The 21389-nt window shown below is 36.2% G+C and overlaps 2 protein-coding genes across 2 annotated transcripts; both read right to left on the bottom strand.

The window, feature by feature from the left end:
• Nucleotides 1-2789: 2789 nt before the first annotated feature.
• Nucleotides 2790-5519, bottom strand: LOC117631034 (cytochrome P450 81Q32-like). The gene is made up of 2 exons (XM_034363954.1): nt 4522-5519; nt 2790-3545 (listed from the first exon to the last, which is right to left on the bottom strand). The coding sequence occupies exons 1-2, from the start codon at nt 5410-5412 to the stop codon at nt 2937-2939; spliced, it is 1500 nt and encodes a 499-aa protein (XP_034219845.1). The 5' UTR covers nt 5413-5519; the 3' UTR covers nt 2790-2936.
• A 6789-nt stretch (nt 5520-12308) lies between these two features.
• LOC117631339 (cytochrome P450 81Q32-like) lies at nt 12309-14882 on the bottom strand. Its single transcript, XM_034364438.1, has 2 exons — nt 13961-14882; nt 12309-13066 (listed from the first exon to the last, which is right to left on the bottom strand). The coding sequence occupies exons 1-2, from the start codon at nt 14849-14851 to the stop codon at nt 12458-12460; spliced, it is 1500 nt and encodes a 499-aa protein (XP_034220329.1). The 5' UTR covers nt 14852-14882; the 3' UTR covers nt 12309-12457.
• Between the last annotated feature and the right edge of the window lie 6507 nt (nt 14883-21389).

Below are 21389 nucleotides of genomic sequence, written 5' to 3'. Positions count from 1 at the left end.
CATAGAGGTCTGGGAGTGGAGTTAAGTATTGTCCATTCCTAAATATAGATCAAGTCCAGCCTATACCCCGCAGCTCCACCTTTAGCTTCCTCACCCTCACTTTCTGATTCACCCCCTCCATTTCAATACTCAGCTTATTTTTGTAGCTTCGACCAGCTAAAGAATAAAATAAATGTACATTTGTCTTTGATACTTACAAGATTCTAAACCAACTTCAAAGGATGAATAAATACAACTTGCATACATTCAGAGCAATTCCACCGATGAGCTGAGCTCAAGGCTGGGGAAGGAAAAAAAAAAAAAAAAATTCGTTTGAGCGGTGAGCCCAAGTTCGGGTTGGGAGTGGGTCCTACGAAGTCAGGCTGGCCCGAAGTCGAGCCCGAGTGTTTTGACGTCATGCGCGACGTCGCGCTGACGTCATCGCGCTAGTTTAAATTTTTTTTACCGTTGGCGCGACGCAATCTCCAACGGATAAAAGCCACGTGTCACACTCCCAGAGCTCCAATATGCTTCTCCGAAATCCAATCCAACGGCTAGCATTTTTTTGGCAATAAAATTATGAAAAAAAATCGAAATTTTTTAAAAAAATACTAAAAAATTTTGATTTTTTTTTTTCTATAAGTACCTATCAATACCCTTCACTTTCAACACCAATCCTCATACATTTTATTATACTTCTACTATTATTCACTATTTACTCAACATTTTCCTCTCTTTCACCTTATATTTTTATGGCTTCTTTTGTCGAAACCAGAGGGGCGTGGAGTACCATGGAAGATGTTTCCTTGTGTGAGGCTTGGCTCTAAGTTTGTCATTGTCCCGTGTCAGGCAATGAGATGAAATTTTTTCATATGTGAAAAAAAAATTCATGCCGAATTTTGTGAAAAAATTCCGGGGTTGACTCGTACAGAAATGACATTGTTTAGTAGGTGGAAAATTCTCAATAAAGAGTTGGGAAAATGGAGAGATGCATTGGCAAAAGTGATGGACAACTATGGAAGCGGGGAAAATTGTACAAACGAGGTAAATATTTTGTAATTTTCGTTTTATTAAGTTTAATCTCCTAATATATATATTTTGTTAATATTTATTGCATTTTCAATATTTTGTTAATATTTCTTGCATTTTAAATATTTTGTTAATATTTCTTGCATTTTCAACATGTTGTTAATATTTCTTGCATTTTCAATATGTTGTTAATATTTCTTGCATTTCCAATTGTTTCTTAATATTTCTTGCACTTCCAATTTATTTGTAAGGTTAATTGTATTTCCATTATTATTATTTTTTGTTACTTGCATATCCAATACATTTTAAATATTTCTTGCATTTCCCTTTTTTTGTTAAATAGATGATTCAAGAATAGATGTGGTTCGGTGCAACAAGGGGTGGCAAAAAAAGTTTCAACCATCATGAATGTTGGGAGGTGGTGAAATATTGCAAATGCTTCATGATTATTCTGACGGGTTCCGCCGTTGTGTTAAACAAGACGCCACTCCGTGATTCAATGACATCGGATTCACCTCTCGATTCCCCTATGAGTCAAGACTCACCCATCGAAAAAGGAGCCGAGGCCCATTGGCCGAAAGGCTGCGAAGGCAAAGAAAGCGGGTAATTCAAGCAATAATAATTCAAAGTTTTTGGAAGAAATTGTAAGGCAAAACGCCCATTGGAGTTTCAACTGCTTGACAAAATTTTACCAAAGCCTCCAACGTAGTGGACTTTCCCATTCGGGCAATCTCATCCACCTGATTAGCAAATGCTCCATACGCCAACATTCGTATAACAGCTGTAAGCTTTTGCTCCTGAAGAGGCCCCAAAACCCCAGCAGCATCACACTTTTAAACAAAGTATGCATCATAATTGCAAATATCATGCATGACTTTATTGAACAAATGGGGTTGCATTCTAAATCGCATTCTAAAATCAACATCATAGTACAAGGAAGTTGGGATAAAATAATCTTCCAAAAGATTCTTACCCCGAGAATACATATGTCTGTCCACATTCCGGCGGCGGCCGACTTGTGAACCACGGCGACAACCTTGGTTCTCTTCATCTTGCAAAGCCACTGCTATGACAACTTGTTCATCGACTTGTCTCTGCAACTCATTGATTTCATCTGCTCTACGGTTTCTCTCATTTATTTCTCGTTCTTGCATCTCCAAGCATTTTCTAAAATCTTCCATTGAAAATGAATGGAGTATGAATTCTAAACTCTGAGAAATGAAAATATAGAAAGATATGGTGAGAAAGGTATGAGCTGAGCCTCTGGTTTTATAGAAAATTTTGGCAAGATAGACATGCCACGTGGCTTGATTTGATTGGATGAAAATCTTATTTGAATTTTGAAATTCATCAGAAAGTTGAACCCAAATTTATCTTAAATTTGAATTTTGAAATTCATCTTAAATTTGAACCCAAAAATTTATCTGAAATTTGAATTTTGAAATTCATTTGAAATTTGAAACCAAAAATCTTATCCGGAAATTTTATCCAATTATGAATAGTCTTGACGCGTAGAAACCCGAAAATCTTATCCGAAAATATTATCCAAATTAATTATTGAGGTAAAAAAATTTGTAAAAAAACAAAAAAATGAATAGTAATTGCCCTTAGCCATGGCAATGGGTGAAAACACAAAATACTATTTGTAAGGGAAACCACTATTCACGTGAATAGTGGCTACCCTAGCTCCTTCCTTTCCATGGCTATGAATAGTGGCTGCTCTAACTCCTTCCTTGTCATGGCTGAGAGTAAATTAGTAGAGTTGCTCTCAAAGAGAGAAATGGTTGAACCCAAAACGGATCACTATTTCAAGAATACCATATACATGCCATGCCACCTAGTTAAATGAATTTATTGGAAGACATAAACTATCTGTTCCAATTATTTTGATAACACAACAATTATAACTATTATTATATTCATACATATTAAGATAGAACCTTCCTCGCAATCAAGCGCGATTTACACATGGCCTCTAATGGAACAGCTTTAGGCATGGTGAGTCCTTTATCTTCAGTCATGTCAATTTCCTTCTCACTAACTCTCTCCCACTCGAAGCACTGAATCAATGACCCCAAAGTCAAGCCCACTACACGTTGTGCTAAGCCTACTCCAGGGCAAGACCTTCTTCCAAGTCCAAACGGCAGGAGTTTGTGGGAAAAATTATCACCACTTTCAAACCTCTCAGGCATGAAGCTTTCTGGATCATCCCACAGTTGAGGATCTCTATGCAGAGCCCATGCATTGATCAATACCATTGTGTCACGTGGCACATCGAATCCTCCAATAATACAATCCTCGGACGAAAGATGTGGGACAAGCAACGGAGCAGCCGGACATAAACGGAGGGTCTCTGAGATGATACTTTGCAGGTAGGGTAGTTTGGAGAGGTCTGGTTCATCCACTAAGTTTTCTTGGCCAAGTTGAGCATCTAGCTCAGCTTTAACCTTTTTTAACACGTGCGGATTGTTAAGTAGATTAGACAATGCCCATTCCAATGTCATTGCTGATGTATCAGTGCCCGCCAATAGCAAGACCTGATTTATTAAGAAGAAAAAAAACTATCAAATCCACAATGAAATACTTTTATTATAAACCATGAAAATGCATATTGTACAAAATGCAGAATAAAAAATTACAGTGTAGTGAAAACTAGAATAAGATCAGTAAAATTTATCGAGCTTATATTAAGATAAAGGACCAATTTGGTGCAAAATGATTTCGATTTGTTTTGGTTGCAACCTACAATCTTATCCTCATGAATCATGATTGAAAAGTTGTCTGGGTGCCTATAGATGTGACAAATGCCCTAAAACACAGCTGTACTTGGAAATCAATCTGGTCCACTAGAAAAAGCTGAAGAGTCACCGTCCAGAGCTACAAAAAGTGAATATGTGAACACGTGGTGGGACACTAGCTATGCCATGACTTTTGCAATTATATTGTCTTCTTTTGTTTTGTTTTTTTGTTTTTATCTTGTTCCCAATTATGGAAATTTTACTCGTGTGTTTTTTATGAGTATCCTACTTTTATAAATTATAATGGGTTAAAGGTTTAATTGTAATAACAGTCTCACAACTATGTAGCTATATTTTCATCACTCAATCTCAAAAATAGTTTTATAGGTCTCCAATTGTGTATTATATTGCACTATTAGTCCCTTTCGTTAAATCAGTCTATTTTTCCTTTAAATTTATAAATAAATTTAAAAATTCATTCTGCATATTTATTCTCATTTTTGACAGTAAAAGTCACAAAGTTGAAGGTAAAGAACAACGGTGCAACATGATACATAATTTGGAATATTTACAACTATTTTTGAAGTTGAATAATCAAAATATAACTATGCGTATAATTTAGAGATCATTGCTAGAAGTAAGCCATATGTGGAACAATAACAATTGTTTGAAGGGAAGCAAGCAATGTCCCACTATAATAAACGCACTGATTTTGGACATGAAACATGATCATAAAAAAAAAAAAATCAAAGAGAGAGAATAACTTTGGACTAACCAGAATAAGGCCCTTGATGATTTGGTCGTTGTAATATTCAGGCTGCGACTCTTGCAGGGAAAGAAGATGGTCAATCATTGTAGTACCATTTTTACCCTTCCTTCTGTGCTCATCAATCAGACCCTGCAAGAATGCATCTGTCCTCTTAGCCAACGTCTTCACCTTCTTCTCATAACCACCTCTCCCAACCCAATTCAAAATGGGCAAAAAATCAGCTGGGTTCGCTGCGCTCCCATAAAGGAACGCATCGCTCATAATCTGCCTGAACTGCTTGGCCTCTTCTTTGTCGACCGACATGTCGTCGCCGTAGTACCTCTTCCCCGCCACCATCGTCATTATGATGTTAAAGGTGAGCTCATTGAACATGGACTTGAGCTCCACCTTCGCAAAACCGTCACGTGCGTTTTGTGAGAGTTTAAGTAGTAAGTGTTTGACTTCGTCCTTTCTGATCCCGGAGAATGTCTGGAGTCGGGCGGTGGAGAATATCTCGGTGACGCCGATGCGGCGGAGGTTACGCCAGTGGTCGCCATATGGAGACCCTGCCATGGTGGTGTTGTTGTAGCCTACGTGCTTGCCCATGAGCAAGCGAGGACGGTTGGCTAAAACGATGTCATTTTTGGTGAAGCATTCTTCGACTGCGGACGGGGAGGAGACTATGACCACCCGGCGTGAGCCGAACCAGAGTGAGAAAACGGGGCCGTATTTTTGGGAGAGGCGGTGGAAGGTTCGGTGGACTGGGGGTCTTAGGAGGTGGAGATGGCCAAGGATTGGAAGTGAAGGTGGGCTTGGTGGAAGGTTTTTGTAACGACGTCGATTTGGTTGGACCAAAAACTTGAAGGTAAATAGGATGAAGATAAGAGTGAGGGATGTGCAGAACAAGATGTCTTCCATAGTTTGTTTTCCTTGATTGGTTGATATTTTGTGGTTTCATTTGGACTTGAAGATGCGGTTATATATAAGGGAGGTACGTGGGAGTAGTAATATAAAGAAAAATATTATGAAGAAATTGACTTAGAGCATCTTCGGGATTGTATAATAAGGTGTATATTAAACATATATCATTTGTGATTGGAATCACTTGTAATGAAGAGGTGTAAATGATTGTAAATTTGCATCGCAACAATGATATGCAAATTTAGATGCACATGTGCATTCTTTTTTACATCCATTTCAGGTGCGCCCTACATGAAAAAATGTGAGAAAAGATGGACAAAAATGAGCAAAATCAATTATACATAGATTTACATATTCCTCATTAGAGCAAAAACTACATTTACAATCCCCAGAGATATAAAGGGGATGTAAAAATAAGTTTACACCCTTGAAATACAGAAAAAGGGAAATGATAAGTTATTGGTATTCTTTTTAAATGGGTTGTATGTAAATGGCAGCGTGAAGACAATCAAATGGCAATCCAATTTCAAAAACTACTGCTGCAAAACTTAAATGTAGTTTGACCTGGCAAACAACCTTATTTAGTCAAAAAAAAATCCAACATCATGGGAGAGCGGTGAGTTTGAATTGTCTCACCGTCATCTTCAAAACGATATGGGCCCAAATCGATACTCCAAATTCAAACTTGGTTAACAACCAGGTCTCACAGTCTTTTCGATCTCCTCCACATGTCGTTCTACATTAGAAGCAGAGGCAGAGCCACCTTTAGGCGAGTGGTGGCCCTGCCCCTCCAATATTTTCTAAATTTTCACCTATCAAGGCAATGTATTGTGAAATATTGAAAGGATTTTGCATGTTTGAAATTAATGGCCACCCTAATAAATTCATTTCGAGTAATAATGTGAAGTTATATTGGCTTTTCTTTGCTGATTTTTATATCTTTCTTTTTTGGGTTTTAGTAGATACTGATTTTTTTAGTATAAAAATTAAAAATAAATAGCTATACTTGGATAGATTTAGTTGGAAAATCTTAATTCCTATCATAACTAACCAAATAGATTTAAAAAATTGATTAAAAAAATAAACAAAATGGCTACAAAGCTTAACGTATTTCAAAATAAGTTTAAGGCATGTTGATTTTTCTTCTGCAATCTATATTTTTTTTTTCTTTTTGCCCTAGATGTTTGGTACATGTTAATTTTTTTGCCCCCCCCGAAACTTTGAATCTGGCTGTGTCCCTTGATCAGAAGGCCCACAAATTTAACCTCTTCGTAGGAAGAGAGCAAAGCTTGGCTCCAATTTTGCGTTTACAACGCTTTCCATGTGCTTAAGATTAAAAGTATGGAAAAAATGAGATTTTTTGTCTTTTCTTTTTTGGACAGAGGAAAATGAGAGTTTAAATAACAACACTTTATTTGCTTTCCACTATTCGTCCCCCCAACCAGGTTCGACATGTTCCATCGTGGATTCATGACTACTGTGACCAAAATCAACATACGTACACGCAGCCACGCGGTGAGCACAGAGCGAACTATTCTTTCGCCTTTTTACCAAAAAAAAAAAAAAAAAAAAAAAACATCAACATACGTACGGCGTTCCGACATCTTCCACTAGGTGGCAGCCGGTACGTGAACGACACAACAACACAAGGCTTTCAGTTTGGTTTGTATGAAATTGACCGAAATTGGATAAGCATGGGTTTCACGGAAGCTTCACAGTTTTGCATGTAAACTGAATGGCTTTGAAATTTAAGCAAGGACTTCTAGATTTTTATTTTTTTAATTTGGCTGAAAGGCTTCTGTATTCTTCTTGTTCATGCATTGCATTATTGCTGCTATGATTATGACAGAGGGGAGACTAATTTGACAGCAGTTCTTGTAAGAAGCCACAAATTAGCATGCCCCTTGGAACATCTCCAAAACATATTAGGGATAAATTCAAATTTTTATCCTTTAAAATATAACTATTCATGCATTTTTAAGATTCAAATTTTTTTCTTCCAAGCTTGTAGACTCATAATTTGAGTCCACAACTTTATTAAATTGTTTAAGAATGATTAACCCATAATTTTTTTTGTCGTTAATTTTTCTTGACATTATTTTTGTTTCAACATTCGTGATTTAATTTTATAAACATTTTAACCTAAAAAAATTAAAATTCCAAAGCATAATAGAATTTCACTTAAAAATAAAAACAAGTACAGCCCAACTCTTGCAATAAAATAAAATATATAAAAAACCACCCAGCTTTTTTCAACCGTTGGATTCCAACGTCTTTCTCTCATGAAGCTGCCATGTGTTGCGCAAAAGGGGTGCTAGCCAGACAGCTTTGCTATCACGCTGGCCCACCTCTTTTTCCTCTTCACACAGTGACGGACCCAGGATCCGAACCCCATAGAGTCATAGTGTAAATGTTCCAAAGAAAATTTAAGAATGGGTTATTTTTTTTATCTATTTTTTCTCTTTCAAATTTTATTCCTTTATTGGAAAAATATACTGTGAATGATTTCAATTTGTCATTTTTTTAATGTATGTTTTTGAGTGATTTCAATTCATAAAATTTAAAAACCAAACCTATGCCAATTAACCCAAAAAATGAAAAAACCACAACCACCTAATCAACAAAAATAAGCAAAAACTTCATCCAACAAATCAAACCAATGAATATAAATCATAAATTTCATCAAATCAATTATAAATTTGATTTCCATTAAATTAAAACCAGTATACATCATTTTGATATTAAGGTTTAGAACTTACTGCATTTTGTTCTAATCACAATAAAGAAAACAATTTTTTTTTTTTTTTTGGTGGAGAAATTCTTAAGTGTTAAATAGTGGTGATAAAACCATGTTGTGGTCATCCTTAGATAAAATTACAAGTGAAGCTCATCATTCATGGATTCTAATTTCTAAGCCAGTCATTGGAATTTGGGAGGAGCAAATAATAGTAAATGGTACAAAGTTGACTTGCTGATTGCAACAACAAAACAGGTTAAAAAGATTAAAAAGAAAACAGGTTAACGTGGGAGAATGGAGGGATACTGAAGGGTTTTTTTTATTTTAAAATTTTTTCTGGGCCAAAACGCATCGTTTTGCCTGGGTGTTTTAAAAAAAAACAGAAGCGCGTTGCGCTGCTTCTTCTTCCTCCTACTTGCAGCCTTCTCCCTCTTCCTCTCAGGCAAAACATCAAGCACTTGAAGGGCAATACAAGGGGTTACACAACCAACTCAAGTGGACCTCCAAGGCTATTTCCATGGCTTCCATAGGGTCATTTGACCCCAGTGACCCAACTGTGAGTCCGTCTCTGTTCACATGGGCTGCAAAACAGAGCTTTGGGCTCTACACAAATTACCAGTCCAGATAAAACTTAGACTGGAATTCCACCCCAAATTTTTACCCCCCAAAATATATGAGTTGGATAAGAATTTTGGGCTCAAAACTCAAAATTTGGGTTTCCACCCCAATGGTTGGAGATGGTCCTATTATTGGGTTGGAGGATAACCATATTTTGTAGAAGTCTGAGCAAACCATATTTTGTAGCCCCAAAAGGCCTTTTTGGTGAGTAAAGCCTTTAGTTACCCCAACAAATGTCACCAAATAATGGTGACTGTTGCCACTTTTTTTTGTAGTGTTTACAAAATTCTAAACAAACTACAATAGACGATGTAAAAAAACCTTGCATACATTCGAGGAGAGAAATGATTGAAGCTCCAAAAGGAATCAATCCTTTCAACAATACCTTATCCATGCTACCTAGCAAAATGATTTTATTGGAGAAGGTAAAATATTTGTTCTAAATTACAATGCTCGACTATGCATGTCTTGCATCTAATTATGTATTTCGTTCAAACATTTACTATAGGGATTTCCACAAATAGGCCTATTCTAACATATTATATCCATAGATCAAGATAGAAACTTGTTCATAATAGGGCGCGCTTTACACATAGCTTCCAAGGGAATAACTTTAGGCATGTTGATTCCTTTACCTTCAGCCATGTCAATCGTCCTCTCACTAACTCTCTCCCACTCAAAGCATTGAATTAATGACCCCAAAGTCAAGCCCACCACACATTGTGCCATGCTTGCTGCAGGGCAAGCCCGTCTTCCAAGCCCAAACAGCACGAGTTTGTGGGACAAAGCATATTTTGATTACCCAAAAAAAATTTGGTTGCCAATGAATGCTTGGGGAGTGTAGGGGCTTTTTTTGTTCCAACAACTACTGATGGGCACAGGCTGCTGTAAAGAACCAAATGTGTGAAAATTGCCCATGGGTCTGAGTTCAAGGATCAGACCCCAAGAGTGCTTCGAAAGAGTAACTGAACCTTAGGAAACACCTTGGTCTCCTTTACTAATGAAACCAACAATTGCTTACAAATAGATTCTTAGCTTGGCATAAGAAGCATGTAGCATGGAAGCAAAGCAGTCATGAGTTTAGCATTAAAGAGAGAGAGGGCTATGAGTTCCTATGAGAAACAGGGTTTTTAAAGTAGAGGGGAAGGAAGTTTAAGAGAGTTCGTTGAAGAGAGAGAGGTGGGGGAAGAACAATGGGTGTGTTGAGTAGTTTCCGGCAACCTGACGAAAGCTTTGTTAAGCTCTGGAATGACTTCCTAAAAGAGAAAATGGGAAGAGATGGAGGAATAGGACTCGAAATTGCAGGGTTTTAGGGATGAGAGATGATGCTTGCTTTCAGGATCTGGTTGTCATTGAGATAATGCGTAAAGGATACCCCTTTTTATAGCTGCTGAAAACTCCTCCTTCCCAAGAAACCCTAATGGGTTCTTTCCAGTTTTACAAAGTCTCCTCTTTTATTTCTTTTCTCTCCCTTCGATCCATCCCTGTTTTGTGAAATCCTCCTCTGCCCAATACACAGAGACTAGATTTTGGGGGTTCAGAAGTCTTCCCATAGCCGCTCCAGTGATAATCTCCTATCTTTGGTTATCACCTCTCCTTCTTTCTTCCTCTATTTCATGGCAAGATCTGGTAAAAGAAGGAGATAGGTAACAACATTGGTTTGAAGGATACCTTTTCTCTTGCGCGCGCTAATATCCCTGAGGTTTGCTTTGCTGGAGTCTCCCAGCAGCTCACATACATGGGCAACTTTGGCTTTTGTCGTGGTCTTTGTCTCCAGCATGTGCTGGAGACCTGCAGATACTTTTCTTGGTTGCTTGGGCCTTCCTAAGGTGATGGGTTAGCCCACTAAGGGAATAGGCTAACTCTCTAAAGTGATGAACTATTTTTATTAAGGTGATGGGCTAATTTTCTAAAGTATTGGGTTATGTATTTCTTTCTTTATGCTTACCAACATATTTGGGTTCAAGAAATGGGCTCGAGTTTTGGGGCTTCCAAGCAGCCCAAAACTTCCATTTCTCGGCTCATCAATGGGCCTCATGAATGCTCGTTACCATCCATACCACAACCCACTCAGCAAGCCTTGAGTATTTACGTGGTTTGGGCCCACTTAAGCTTGTAGCGTGACTAGGTGTAATAATAATGATTTTTCCCTTGACGTGCTTGAATTTTATCGCCTTTGAAAAGGAATATGATGCTTGACGAGATAATTAGCATGGGCTTGTAAACCAGTGCAAGCGTGCATGATGAATTTCATGTGCTCCGAATCGGGTATCTTCTTAATAAGGTGTCGCACTGGGCTGGAAATTCATTTGGGCCGAACTGTGGATTTTTTGGGACGCAACAGGGAGCTAAGTGGCACAAACCTCAAAATTAATAGACTTCCAAATATATTGAAGTGGCTGAATATATTGGGAGACTATATTTGTAAATGAAAAGACATCATTTTATTTATTTTTTTTGTCCTGCAAAATAAGGAGCTTCTAAAAGCATCTACAATCATGCTCCTTATTTTATAGTTAAAATTTAGCTAAAAACACACAAAAACAATTTTATGAACTCTCTATAAAATTTGAACTCCAATTATACTCTCTAGTTTATGGAGTTTTTTCTCTCTCCTCTGATTTGAGAGCTCCTAGAGGTCTCCCTATTTTAGGAGGTGGATAGGAAGCATGGTTGTAGTTGTATTTTTCTAATTCCTCTCTAAAATTTGTCTTAAAATGTGATTTAAGGAGCCCATTGTGGATAATTTAATACCCAAGCCATTCTGAATTTATTTATGTTGCCTTCCCACCTAGTACGAGAGCCTTTTCATTCTCAATTTACCTTCTTTTTTTTTTTTTCTTTTTTTTTTTTATCCAGTTGTTCACATACTTTACAATGTATGTTTTCTTATTAGTGTAAGTGTCATGTAGGATTATGCTTAGGGTTTTCAAACTCACAGCTTTTTCTGGGTTTAGTTTGGTATGTGACAATAAGGTAAATTTATTATTATTATGTTTTACTTGGCTTTTGGATTTGGTGTTTTTTCGTGTTTGCTAAAGTTACGAGAAATTTTTGTATGTTCAGCATAAATCACGTATAGGAGGGTACCATCCAATACACATAGGACAGAGGAAAATATTTTATTTTTATTTCCTATGTGTATTAGACAAAATACCCACATGTTCTATGCATATTGGATGGTACACCAGCCATAAGGTGTACCCGGAATATGCAAAAATTACTACAAAAGTTAGGAAAAGATAGAGGGTTTCTCACACAAACATTGCCCAGGTGTCATAGAGATTCGAACATGAGACCACTAGTATGCAAATCAATGTCATTTTTCACTAATCTAGACCCCGTTGACTTTGAATTTGATAATTTAGTTTCTTAAGAATGTGAGACTTTGGTCCCAAAAAATTTGGATGACAAATATAGTCAGCCGCAAATTAACTTTGCCGTTTTTTGTTTCGTTCCTTTGTTTTTTTAACATAGTCCTTTTTCAAAGATTAACATTGTCTGAATACATCCACCTGCATACATTGAAAGAGAGAAATGAATGAAGCCCCAAAAGGACTAGTCAAATGAATATTTATTGGAAGACATAAAATATTTCTTCAAAATTACAATGCTCGAGTATACATGTGTTGTAGCTAATTACCTATTTTGTTACGACATTAATTATAAGTAATATATATCCATAGATCAAGATAGCACCTTGGTCATAACTGACCGTGCTCTACACATTGCCTCCAATGGAACAACTTTAGGCATGGTGAGTCCTTTACCTTCAGCCATGTCAATCTCCTCCTTACTGATTTTCTCCCACTCAAAGCATTGAATCAGTGACCCCAACGTCAAGCCCACCACACGTTGGGCGAGACCTAATCCAGGGCAAGCCCTTCTTCCAAGCCCAAACGGAATGAGTTTGTGGGACAAATCGCCACCACTTTCAAACCTCTCAGGCATGAAACTTTCAGGATCATCCCACAGTTGAGGATCTCTATGCAGAGCCCATGCATTGATCAATATCATTGTGTCACGTGGCACATCGAATCCTCCGATAGTACAGTCATCGGACGAAAAATGAGGTACTAGCAATGGAGCTGCTGGGCATAAACGGAGGGTCTCTGAGATGATATTTTGGAGGTAGGGTAGTTTAGAGAGGTCTGGTTCATCCACTAGGTTTTCTTGGCCTAGTTGAGCATCTAGCTCAACTCTAGCCTTTTTTAACACGTGCGGATTGTTAAGTAGATTGGACATGGCCCATTCCAGTGTCACTGCCGATGTATCAGTACCAGCTAATAACATTACCTGATCGAAGATGCATATTGTAAATTAATCTCAAAAGAAACAAAAATGAAAAGATTAGATTTTCCGAGGAAAATTACATAAAGGATACTTCTCTCCTTATTATGTAAGTAGGAGTTTCTAGACTACTGTCAATAGCAGTGTAACATGTATGCATAAGTTTTTTTTTTCTTCTTATTTTTAATAAATTATTTTTATATATACTAGCCTCCCTGCACGCGCTTTCGCGCCTGCAAGAGGCTTTTTTTTAAAAAAATTTAAATTTATTTTAGAATTAAAAAAGATAACGGGTAGTTGTGTTCCCTAAAAATAGGATCCATTATCNTGCTTTTTCTTTTTCTTTTTCTTTTTTTAAATATGAAAAAATGTGAATTTACTGTATTATCCTCATTTAATTAATAATTTGAATTCTTAATGTTTGCATTAACCAAAGGTATTTTCTGATATTTTGAATGTTTCACCATTCTCTGCCTTTTGCTTTATATATATAGATGTCAAATTATGATTCACGCTTCTATTAATGTGGTTACTTTACTGCAAAGTTGCGTAAGTGCCTTAGAAATGTGATAACATATTGAGGGTAAACAATAAGTGCCCAAAACACGCGGCTGGACTTTGAAACCAATATATGCCCAAAACTAGTTCACAGCCACGTGGCAATTCTGATATCTGTGTATACAGCATAGCCAATCCACGTGGCACATTAATGATGCAATGAATTGTGCAATTATATTGTCTTTTTCTTTTTCTCCTTACCTTGTTCCTACTATTATTGACTAGTACTAGTAAGAAAAACATTATCATAAAAATCTAATGCATTCTCGTGTGTGTGTGTGTGTGAGAGAGAGAGAGAGAGAGAGAGAGAGAGAGAGAGAGAGAGAGGAATTATTGACTGACCAGAATAAGGCCCTTGATGATTTGGTTGGTGTAATATTCAGGCTGCGACTCTTGCAGGGAAAGAAGATGGTCAATCATTGTAGTCCCATTTTTACCCTTACTCTTGTGCTCATCAATCAGAGCCTGCAAGAACTCATCTGTCCTCTTAGCCAACGTCTTCACCTTCTTCTCATAACCACCTCTCCCAACCCAATTCAAAATGGGCAAAAAATCAGCTGGGTTCGCTGCCCCACCGTAAAAAAACACATCGCTCATAATCTGCCTGAACTGTTTGGCCTCTTCTTTGTCCACTGACACGTCGTCGCCGTAGTACCTCTTACCCGCCACCATTGTCATTATGATGTTAAACGTGAGCTCATTGAACATGGACTTGAGCTCCACCTTCGCAAAACCGTCACGTGCATTTTGTGAGAGTTTAAGTAATAAGTGTTTGACTTCGTCCTTTCTGATCTCGGAGAAAGTCTGGAGTCGGGCGGTGGAGAAGATCTCGGTGGCGCCAATGCGGCGGAGGTTGCGCCAGTGGTCTCCGTAAGGGGCGGCGACGACTGTGGTGTAGTTGTAGGCTAAGTGCTTGCCAAAGAGCAAGCGAGGGCGGTTGGCTAAAACGATGTCGTTTTTGGTGAAGCATTCTTCGACTGCGGACGGGGAGGAGACTATGACCACGCGGTGTGAGCCGAACCAGAGTGAGAAAACGGCACCGTATTTTTGGGAGAGGCGGTGGAAGGTTCGGTGGACTGGGGGTTTTAGGAGGTGGAGATGGCCAAGGATTGGAAGTGAAGGTGGGGTTGGTGGAAGGTTTTTGTAACGACGTCGGTTTGGTTGGACCAAGAACTTGAAGGTAAATAGGATGAAGATAAGAGTGAGGGATGTGTAAAACAAGATGTCTTCCATAGTTGGTTTTGCTTTATGTAATTGGTTGAAGATAAGACTCTGGTATTTATATATCAAGGGACAGGCTTCTCGAAGAAGTAGTGCCCAAGTAATATAAAGAAGAATAGTGTATGTATTTTTACTATTCAAGCGTCCCTCTCTATTTGGGTAACACATACGTAAGGGAGTGCGTGGAATATAAAGGGGTGTATTAAATTGAGATTTTAATAGATTGTTTGAAGATTAAATAGAAAATTAGTTAAATAAAAGAAGAATAGTGTATGTTTTGGAATGCCGCCATTGTTGTCTTGACAAATAAAAGTAGTCACTTATTTGGTCGAAAGTGATTTGATTCAATTTCTCACAAATTGATAATGTGTTTGAACTTTGAATCAACAACATTTATTGTATTTCTACTCCCTTTCTATTTGGGTTACACATACGTAAGGGAGTCAGCTATCCTGTTTTTGAGTTTTCTTAGATTTATTTATAGAAATTAAATGGTATGGAATTTATTTATATCACTAATACTAAGAATGAGTATATAATTAAATACCTCAAAATTTAACACCTAAAAATATGAGCTTCGAAATTCAAGCAAGGACTTCTTTGATTTTTTTTTTTTAATTTAAAAAAATTAAAATTTTGCTAAAGGTCCATTTTCATCGTTGGAACTTGGTCAGTTTAAGTAGATAAATTCAATAATAACTGAGAGGCAATGGATAAGTTTAAAAATCACCAACCACCAACCAAAATAATAATAATTATTATTATTATATTTCTCCTCATGACACCCAGCCTGCCAGAAGAGGATATAACATGATCGTGTGTCATGCACTATTAACACATCAACGAGTTATAATATCGTATTATACAGTCCCGATCTCTTGGACCACAGGAGTCCAAGAGATTGTGGTCACCCACCGTTGGATATTAATCCAATGATTCAAAATGATATATATATAAATGCAATATGACATAAATGATTATTACCCGATTCAAGTCAACCGTTGAATTTACATCCAACGGTGAGTGACCATAAATCTCTTGGACTACAGGGGTCCAAGAGATCAGATTTGTCGTATTATAATACCATACAATAATTTCTAAATATGAAAAGTGATATTAATACCAAATTATTCTCTTTAACAAAAAGTTAGTTATTGGAATTTCTAAATAAATAAATTAATTAATTAAAAACTGGGGAAAGTTATTTGATGCGGGTAAAATAAGATGTGGATTCAATTTCTAGCAAACGGATAAAGTGTGTGAAACTTTGAATCTACAACATTTTATTTTATTTCCACTTTTGTTCCTCACAAGGACTTTGACACCTTTCACCATCATAGAGGGCCCTCTCTCTTTTTAACATATACGCAAGGGAGTGCGTGGAATATATATTATAAAAAAAAGGCTTATTATCACAAAACGTCCCTAAATTTTACGAAACTATCAGATTGCATCCTTAATGTTTTTTTTTGTTATTCGTGGTCCTCAAAGTTAGCATGTATGATCACAAATGGTCCCTGCCGTTAGGTTCCGTCAAAAATTCCGTTAGTTTGCTGACGTGGCATATATGTATATCACAAAACATCCTTAAGGTTCACACACCTATCCCAAATGGTCCTTACGAAATTTTTTTAATTTAAAATTCATAAAATTTTTGTTTTCTTTTTAAAATTTATGAATTATAATTATTTTAAAATATATATTAAATTTTAAATACATGTGACACTATATTATTGTAGATGTGGGCTTCATATATATGCCACATCAACAAACTAATGAAGTTTTTAAAAAATAATTTAAAATTCATAAAATTTAAAAATGAAAAAAAAACTAAAAGTTTAGGGTTCATAAATGGTCCTCAAGATTAAAATCCTTCTATAAATTTTTTTTTCATTTATAAATAATTTTAAAAAGAAAACCAAAATTTTATGAATTTTAAATTTTTTTTTTAAAAATTCGTAAGGACCATTTGTGATAAGTGTGTAAACCTCAGGGATGTTTTGTGATATATATGTATGCCACGATAGCAAACTAACAGAGTTTTTGACAGACCCTAATGTCAGGGACCATTTGTGATTGCACATACTAACTTTGAGGACCATAAGTGACACAAAAAAACATTAAGGATGCAATCTGATAGTTTCGTAAACCTCAGGGATGTTTTGTGATAATAAGCCTAAAAAAAAATGCATGCGTCAGCCAATACGTGATCACACAGGGCTTGCATGGCATGCAACAGTGTCCAAGGACGGATCCAAAATTTCAATATGAACTGGGTTAAATTTACCTTTAGGGTTTATTTGGGCTTGGGCTAAACCTTAATATATACTAATTATATGAATAAAAAAAACCATAGCCCAGGCCCCAGTTTGTCAAAACATGAGTCCATCCCTGATAGACCCGAAACCAAACTAGTGAATGACACGGAAGTTTCCATAACGAGGGGATGTATTAAGGGGTTATAATTATAGGGTTCAGTCCAATAATCTAATAATAGCTCTGCATTGAATCGGACGGTTATTAAGGTTCCTTTCATTATATACAGAATAAAAAAACTTCTTAATGAAAATTACCTAATGAGCAAAATAAGCATGAAACTAACTAGATTGGATTGGATTTGAGATTGGATCCTCATAAACAAATCCACCATCCAATCAAATTATGTCGGTTTTGAAAATTAGGCATCCAATTCAATCCGTCAAATCATCAAAACCGATTAAAATTGAATCGTTCAGTTTGTGCATTTGAATTGGATCTTGCACACCCAATTGGCCGTGGTAGTAGTGCTAAAAGCAATATGTGGCTCCTCATCTAGCAATTAGTAGCCTCTGCTTAATCTTGGAAAGTTCAAAATTTCCTCTCTCTACGTCCATTAATAATAATTATAAATTATATAGTAAATATAGCTTAGACCCATAAAATTCATTTTAAATCATCTACAACCTTTTTCTTTAGTTTTCTATTTAAAATACCCAATTTTTTCAAATAATACCCGTGACTAGGATCAAACTAAGCAAGTTACCTAATATAACTTAAAATATGATTTATTATATTTTTCGGATTCCAAAACTACCCTTATTTATAAGTTAATGTGTTATGGGGTGTGTAACTAATGACACCCATTGAATTTGAAAATATCTCTAAATAGTTGTAATGGATGTAGAAACCAATTTAGAAACTTATTTGAAATTAAATATTAAATTCCACATTAAAGTATTAGTAATCTATTTTTGAATTAATGGTGTTTTCCTTCTATGAATTATGACTAGTAATCTATTTAAAGTATTAATAATTTAAATTCAATATTAATTTAGGAATTAATGTTGTTTTCTTTTTTTGAATTATACAGTCAATATTCTTTTTTATTATAGTTTTTTGAATAACAGTGTACATTCTAATTATGTTGAAAACAATTTACCTAGTATAATGAACCTATTTTTTTTTCTCTAAATAATGTACCTTTTTTTTTTCTCTAATAATGTATACCTAGTATAATGAACTTATTTTTTTCTTCTAAATAATGTACCTATTTTCAATTTATAAAAAATGTGCATAAATTTCAATTATACAACGTACCTATTTTCTATAAATTATTGTGTTCCTATTTTTAATTTATGAAAAATGTACGGAAATTTCAATTACAAAGTAATTGACCTATTTTTGTTAATTTTTTTTGGTAAATAATATACCTATATTTTTATACGCATATATTTATATTTATATTTTTCTTATGTGCATTATTGGATATGTAATTTACATATTTTTTATTTGCAACTTTAAGGGGCCATATGTTAGAGGGAATGGCAACCAAAAGAAATGGGGTGATTGATATGCTATTAATAGGGAGTTTTAATTACAATTATGGCAGTTAATGAAATGTTTGGAATAAATTATAAATAAAATATGAAGTATCGTAGCAATGATGTAAAAACATAGGAATACTACGACCTCTTATATCATACTGGTCATTTAAGTTTGAAATTGGATTTTACACATAGATTTATAGAATGATGGGTATATGTCTAGGAAATAGAAATTGTAAGGACCTATACTAGACAAGCCCTAAATTATATTTGACTCTATGTGCGATAGCTTTCGTTGCTCACATGATAAAATAGTTAAAATAATATCCATGAATTACAACACTCCAATCGTGTCTTGCAGTTTCCCTGTCTCTAAATATAATTCCATGGATAGATCAAGATCTCATAAGTTTGTCTATGATGGGGCGTGCTTTACACATAGCCCTTAATGGCACATCTTTAGGCATTGTAAGCCCTTTACCTTCAGTCATAGTACGAAAATTCGATAATTTCGCCGATATTTCGGCGAAATTATCGTTTTTTTGGGAGAGCGAAATTTCAGCACAATTCCAAGTACATATCGTCAATTTATCGATATTTTCTTCGATATTTCGGGGAAGATATTTTCGTTTAATTCGCAGCTTTAAATGGTCATAATATCGTGATATTATCAATAATATCGCGACTTGAACTTTTAAAAATTAAACAACTTAAACTCCGCGCATGCTGGGGTTCGAACCCCTCTCACTCCAAATTTTTGCAGCCACTTAACCACCACGCTGCTGATGACTTTGTGATTATAAACTATGAAATCTAGTATATATATAATACTTGCGAGACTTTCAAAAATCCTGAACTTTCAAAAATTAAACAACTTAAACTCCGCGCATGCTGGGGTTCGAACCCCTCTCAACTCCAAATTTTTGCAGCCACTTAACCACCACGGTGCTGATGACTTTGTGATTATGAACTATGGAATCTAGTATATATAATACTTGCGAGACTTTCAAAAAATAAACAATTTAAACTCACTCACGCTCTCGCACACAATGGGGTTCGAACCCCTCTCCACTCCGGAATTTGCAGCCACTTGACCACCACACTGCCCATAACTTTGTAATTATAAACTATGGAATCTAGTATATATAATACCTGCGAGCTGCTTTTCAAGTTTCAACTTTTCATAGGAACTCTATGTAGTACTAAGTCACTTATGTATCTTATCATGCAATGTATAAAATGTAAAATATTTTAGTAAATCATTATATATAAATGATTGTGGTGTGTTTAATTTTTTTCATTAATTACTATATATTTTCTACACTCACGGTGTTTGTCAGCTCGTTATATAAACAACTTAAATTAGTTAAATCAATCATGTAATGCATTTCCTTCTAATTTTTTATGATAAACTAATAGATAATTGACTAAATAAGCATCCTCCAAAGTTTCAATAAAAATTTCCAAGTTTTTCTTACAATTTCCGTGATTTTTATTCAATTTTTATCGATATCGATAATATCCCGATATTTCCATCGAAATTTCCGTGTTTTTCGATTACCAATATTTCCGATATCACCGATATTTTAGACCTTGCCTTCAGTCATATCAACCTCTTCTTCACCCACTCTCTCCCACTCAAAGCATTGTATGAAAGACCTTCTTCCCATTCCAAATGGCATGAGCTTGTACGACATGTCTCCACTAGCAAGATCAGAATTTGTTGTAAAAATAGAGTAAATATCTCTCAGGCTTGAAGCTTTCAGGATCACTCCATAACTCTGGATCTCTATGTATGGCCCACGCAACTGAAGGGAATATATATAAATTTTATCTGAAAGTCAAAATTTTGGCAAAATGTCTTCTGAATTAGCATGGCTCCCATTTCTTTATTAAAAATATAAGACAAAAAACTCATCTGAAAAGTGAAAATTGTTGTAAATAATAGAGGTGGAGCCCACACGTTATATAGTGGACCCACATGTTTGAAGGTTTGCCTATAAGATGAACACCTTCCCATTGTAATATACATATAGAAAAAGATCAATTTGATTGCAGAGAGAGAAAATCATTCTGCTCCTCTCCATTTCAATTCTCTCCAATTTTCCTTTAGTTTTATAACACGTTATCAGCATGAAGCTCTAACAAGCTGAATTCTCTGATGAAACCTAAAAACCCAATTTTGGCTCGCTCGCTCGCTCTCTGCCTTCCTGCCACCCGCAAGGCCAACGAGCTCCTCAAGGCCCTCGGCTCCACAATTCCAGCAGCAAATGCACCCCTCCAGGTTTCCCTACTCCACTTGCTGCTACAACAACCACTGAGCTGACGAAGTCACTATAGCCAACAACTTCTGAAGTCTTTGTCGTGCTCCTTTAGCATCCGTGTGAACGCAACCATGGAGCTAACAGCACAGCAGCTGATCCAATACAACGGCGTCCTCACCGACTGGGAGAAGAAGTCACGAAGTTATCAGGTCTGAATATCTGCCCAAAAAGGGCCAGATCGGACCGAGTCCATGGTCCCAGGCTCCAGATCCATAAGGACCGCACGTGGAACGAACCTTCCGCCGCTGGCCTCGTTGTAATGGACATTGATTCGCTCTAGCTGGAGCTCAGAGTCGCCGTTGTACCTCCCGGTGCTGTGCTCGTCGCAGATCACTTCCCAGAACTTGGCACCAATCCGTTGCACAGCTAATCTTTGCAGGATGGAAATGAGTCATGCATGGTGACTGCAGAAGAAGAGGGAGA

The sequence above is a fragment of the Prunus dulcis genome, chromosome 6 (assembly GCF_902201215.1).
Source record: "Prunus dulcis chromosome 6, ALMONDv2, whole genome shotgun sequence".
In the NCBI taxonomy this organism is placed as follows: domain Eukaryota; kingdom Viridiplantae; phylum Streptophyta; class Magnoliopsida; order Rosales; family Rosaceae; genus Prunus; species Prunus dulcis.
The sequence above is the reverse complement of the archived record's forward strand: the minus strand, read 5'-3'. Positions and strand labels throughout refer to the sequence as shown.

Coding starts and splice junctions, on each gene's coding strand:
- LOC117631034 (XM_034363954.1), bottom strand. CDS start 5,412: ATGGAAGACATCTTGTTCTGCACATCCCTCACTCTTATCTTCATCCTA. Junction 3,546..4,521: donor TCATCAAGGGCCTTATTCTG/GTTAGTCCAAAG, acceptor TTAATAAATCAG/GTCTTGCTATTGGCGGGCAC.
- LOC117631339 (XM_034364438.1), bottom strand. CDS start 14,851: ATGGAAGACATCTTGTTTTACACATCCCTCACTCTTATCTTCATCCTA. Junction 13,067..13,960: donor TCATCAAGGGCCTTATTCTG/GTCAGTCAATAA, acceptor ATCTTCGATCAG/GTAATGTTATTAGCTGGTAC.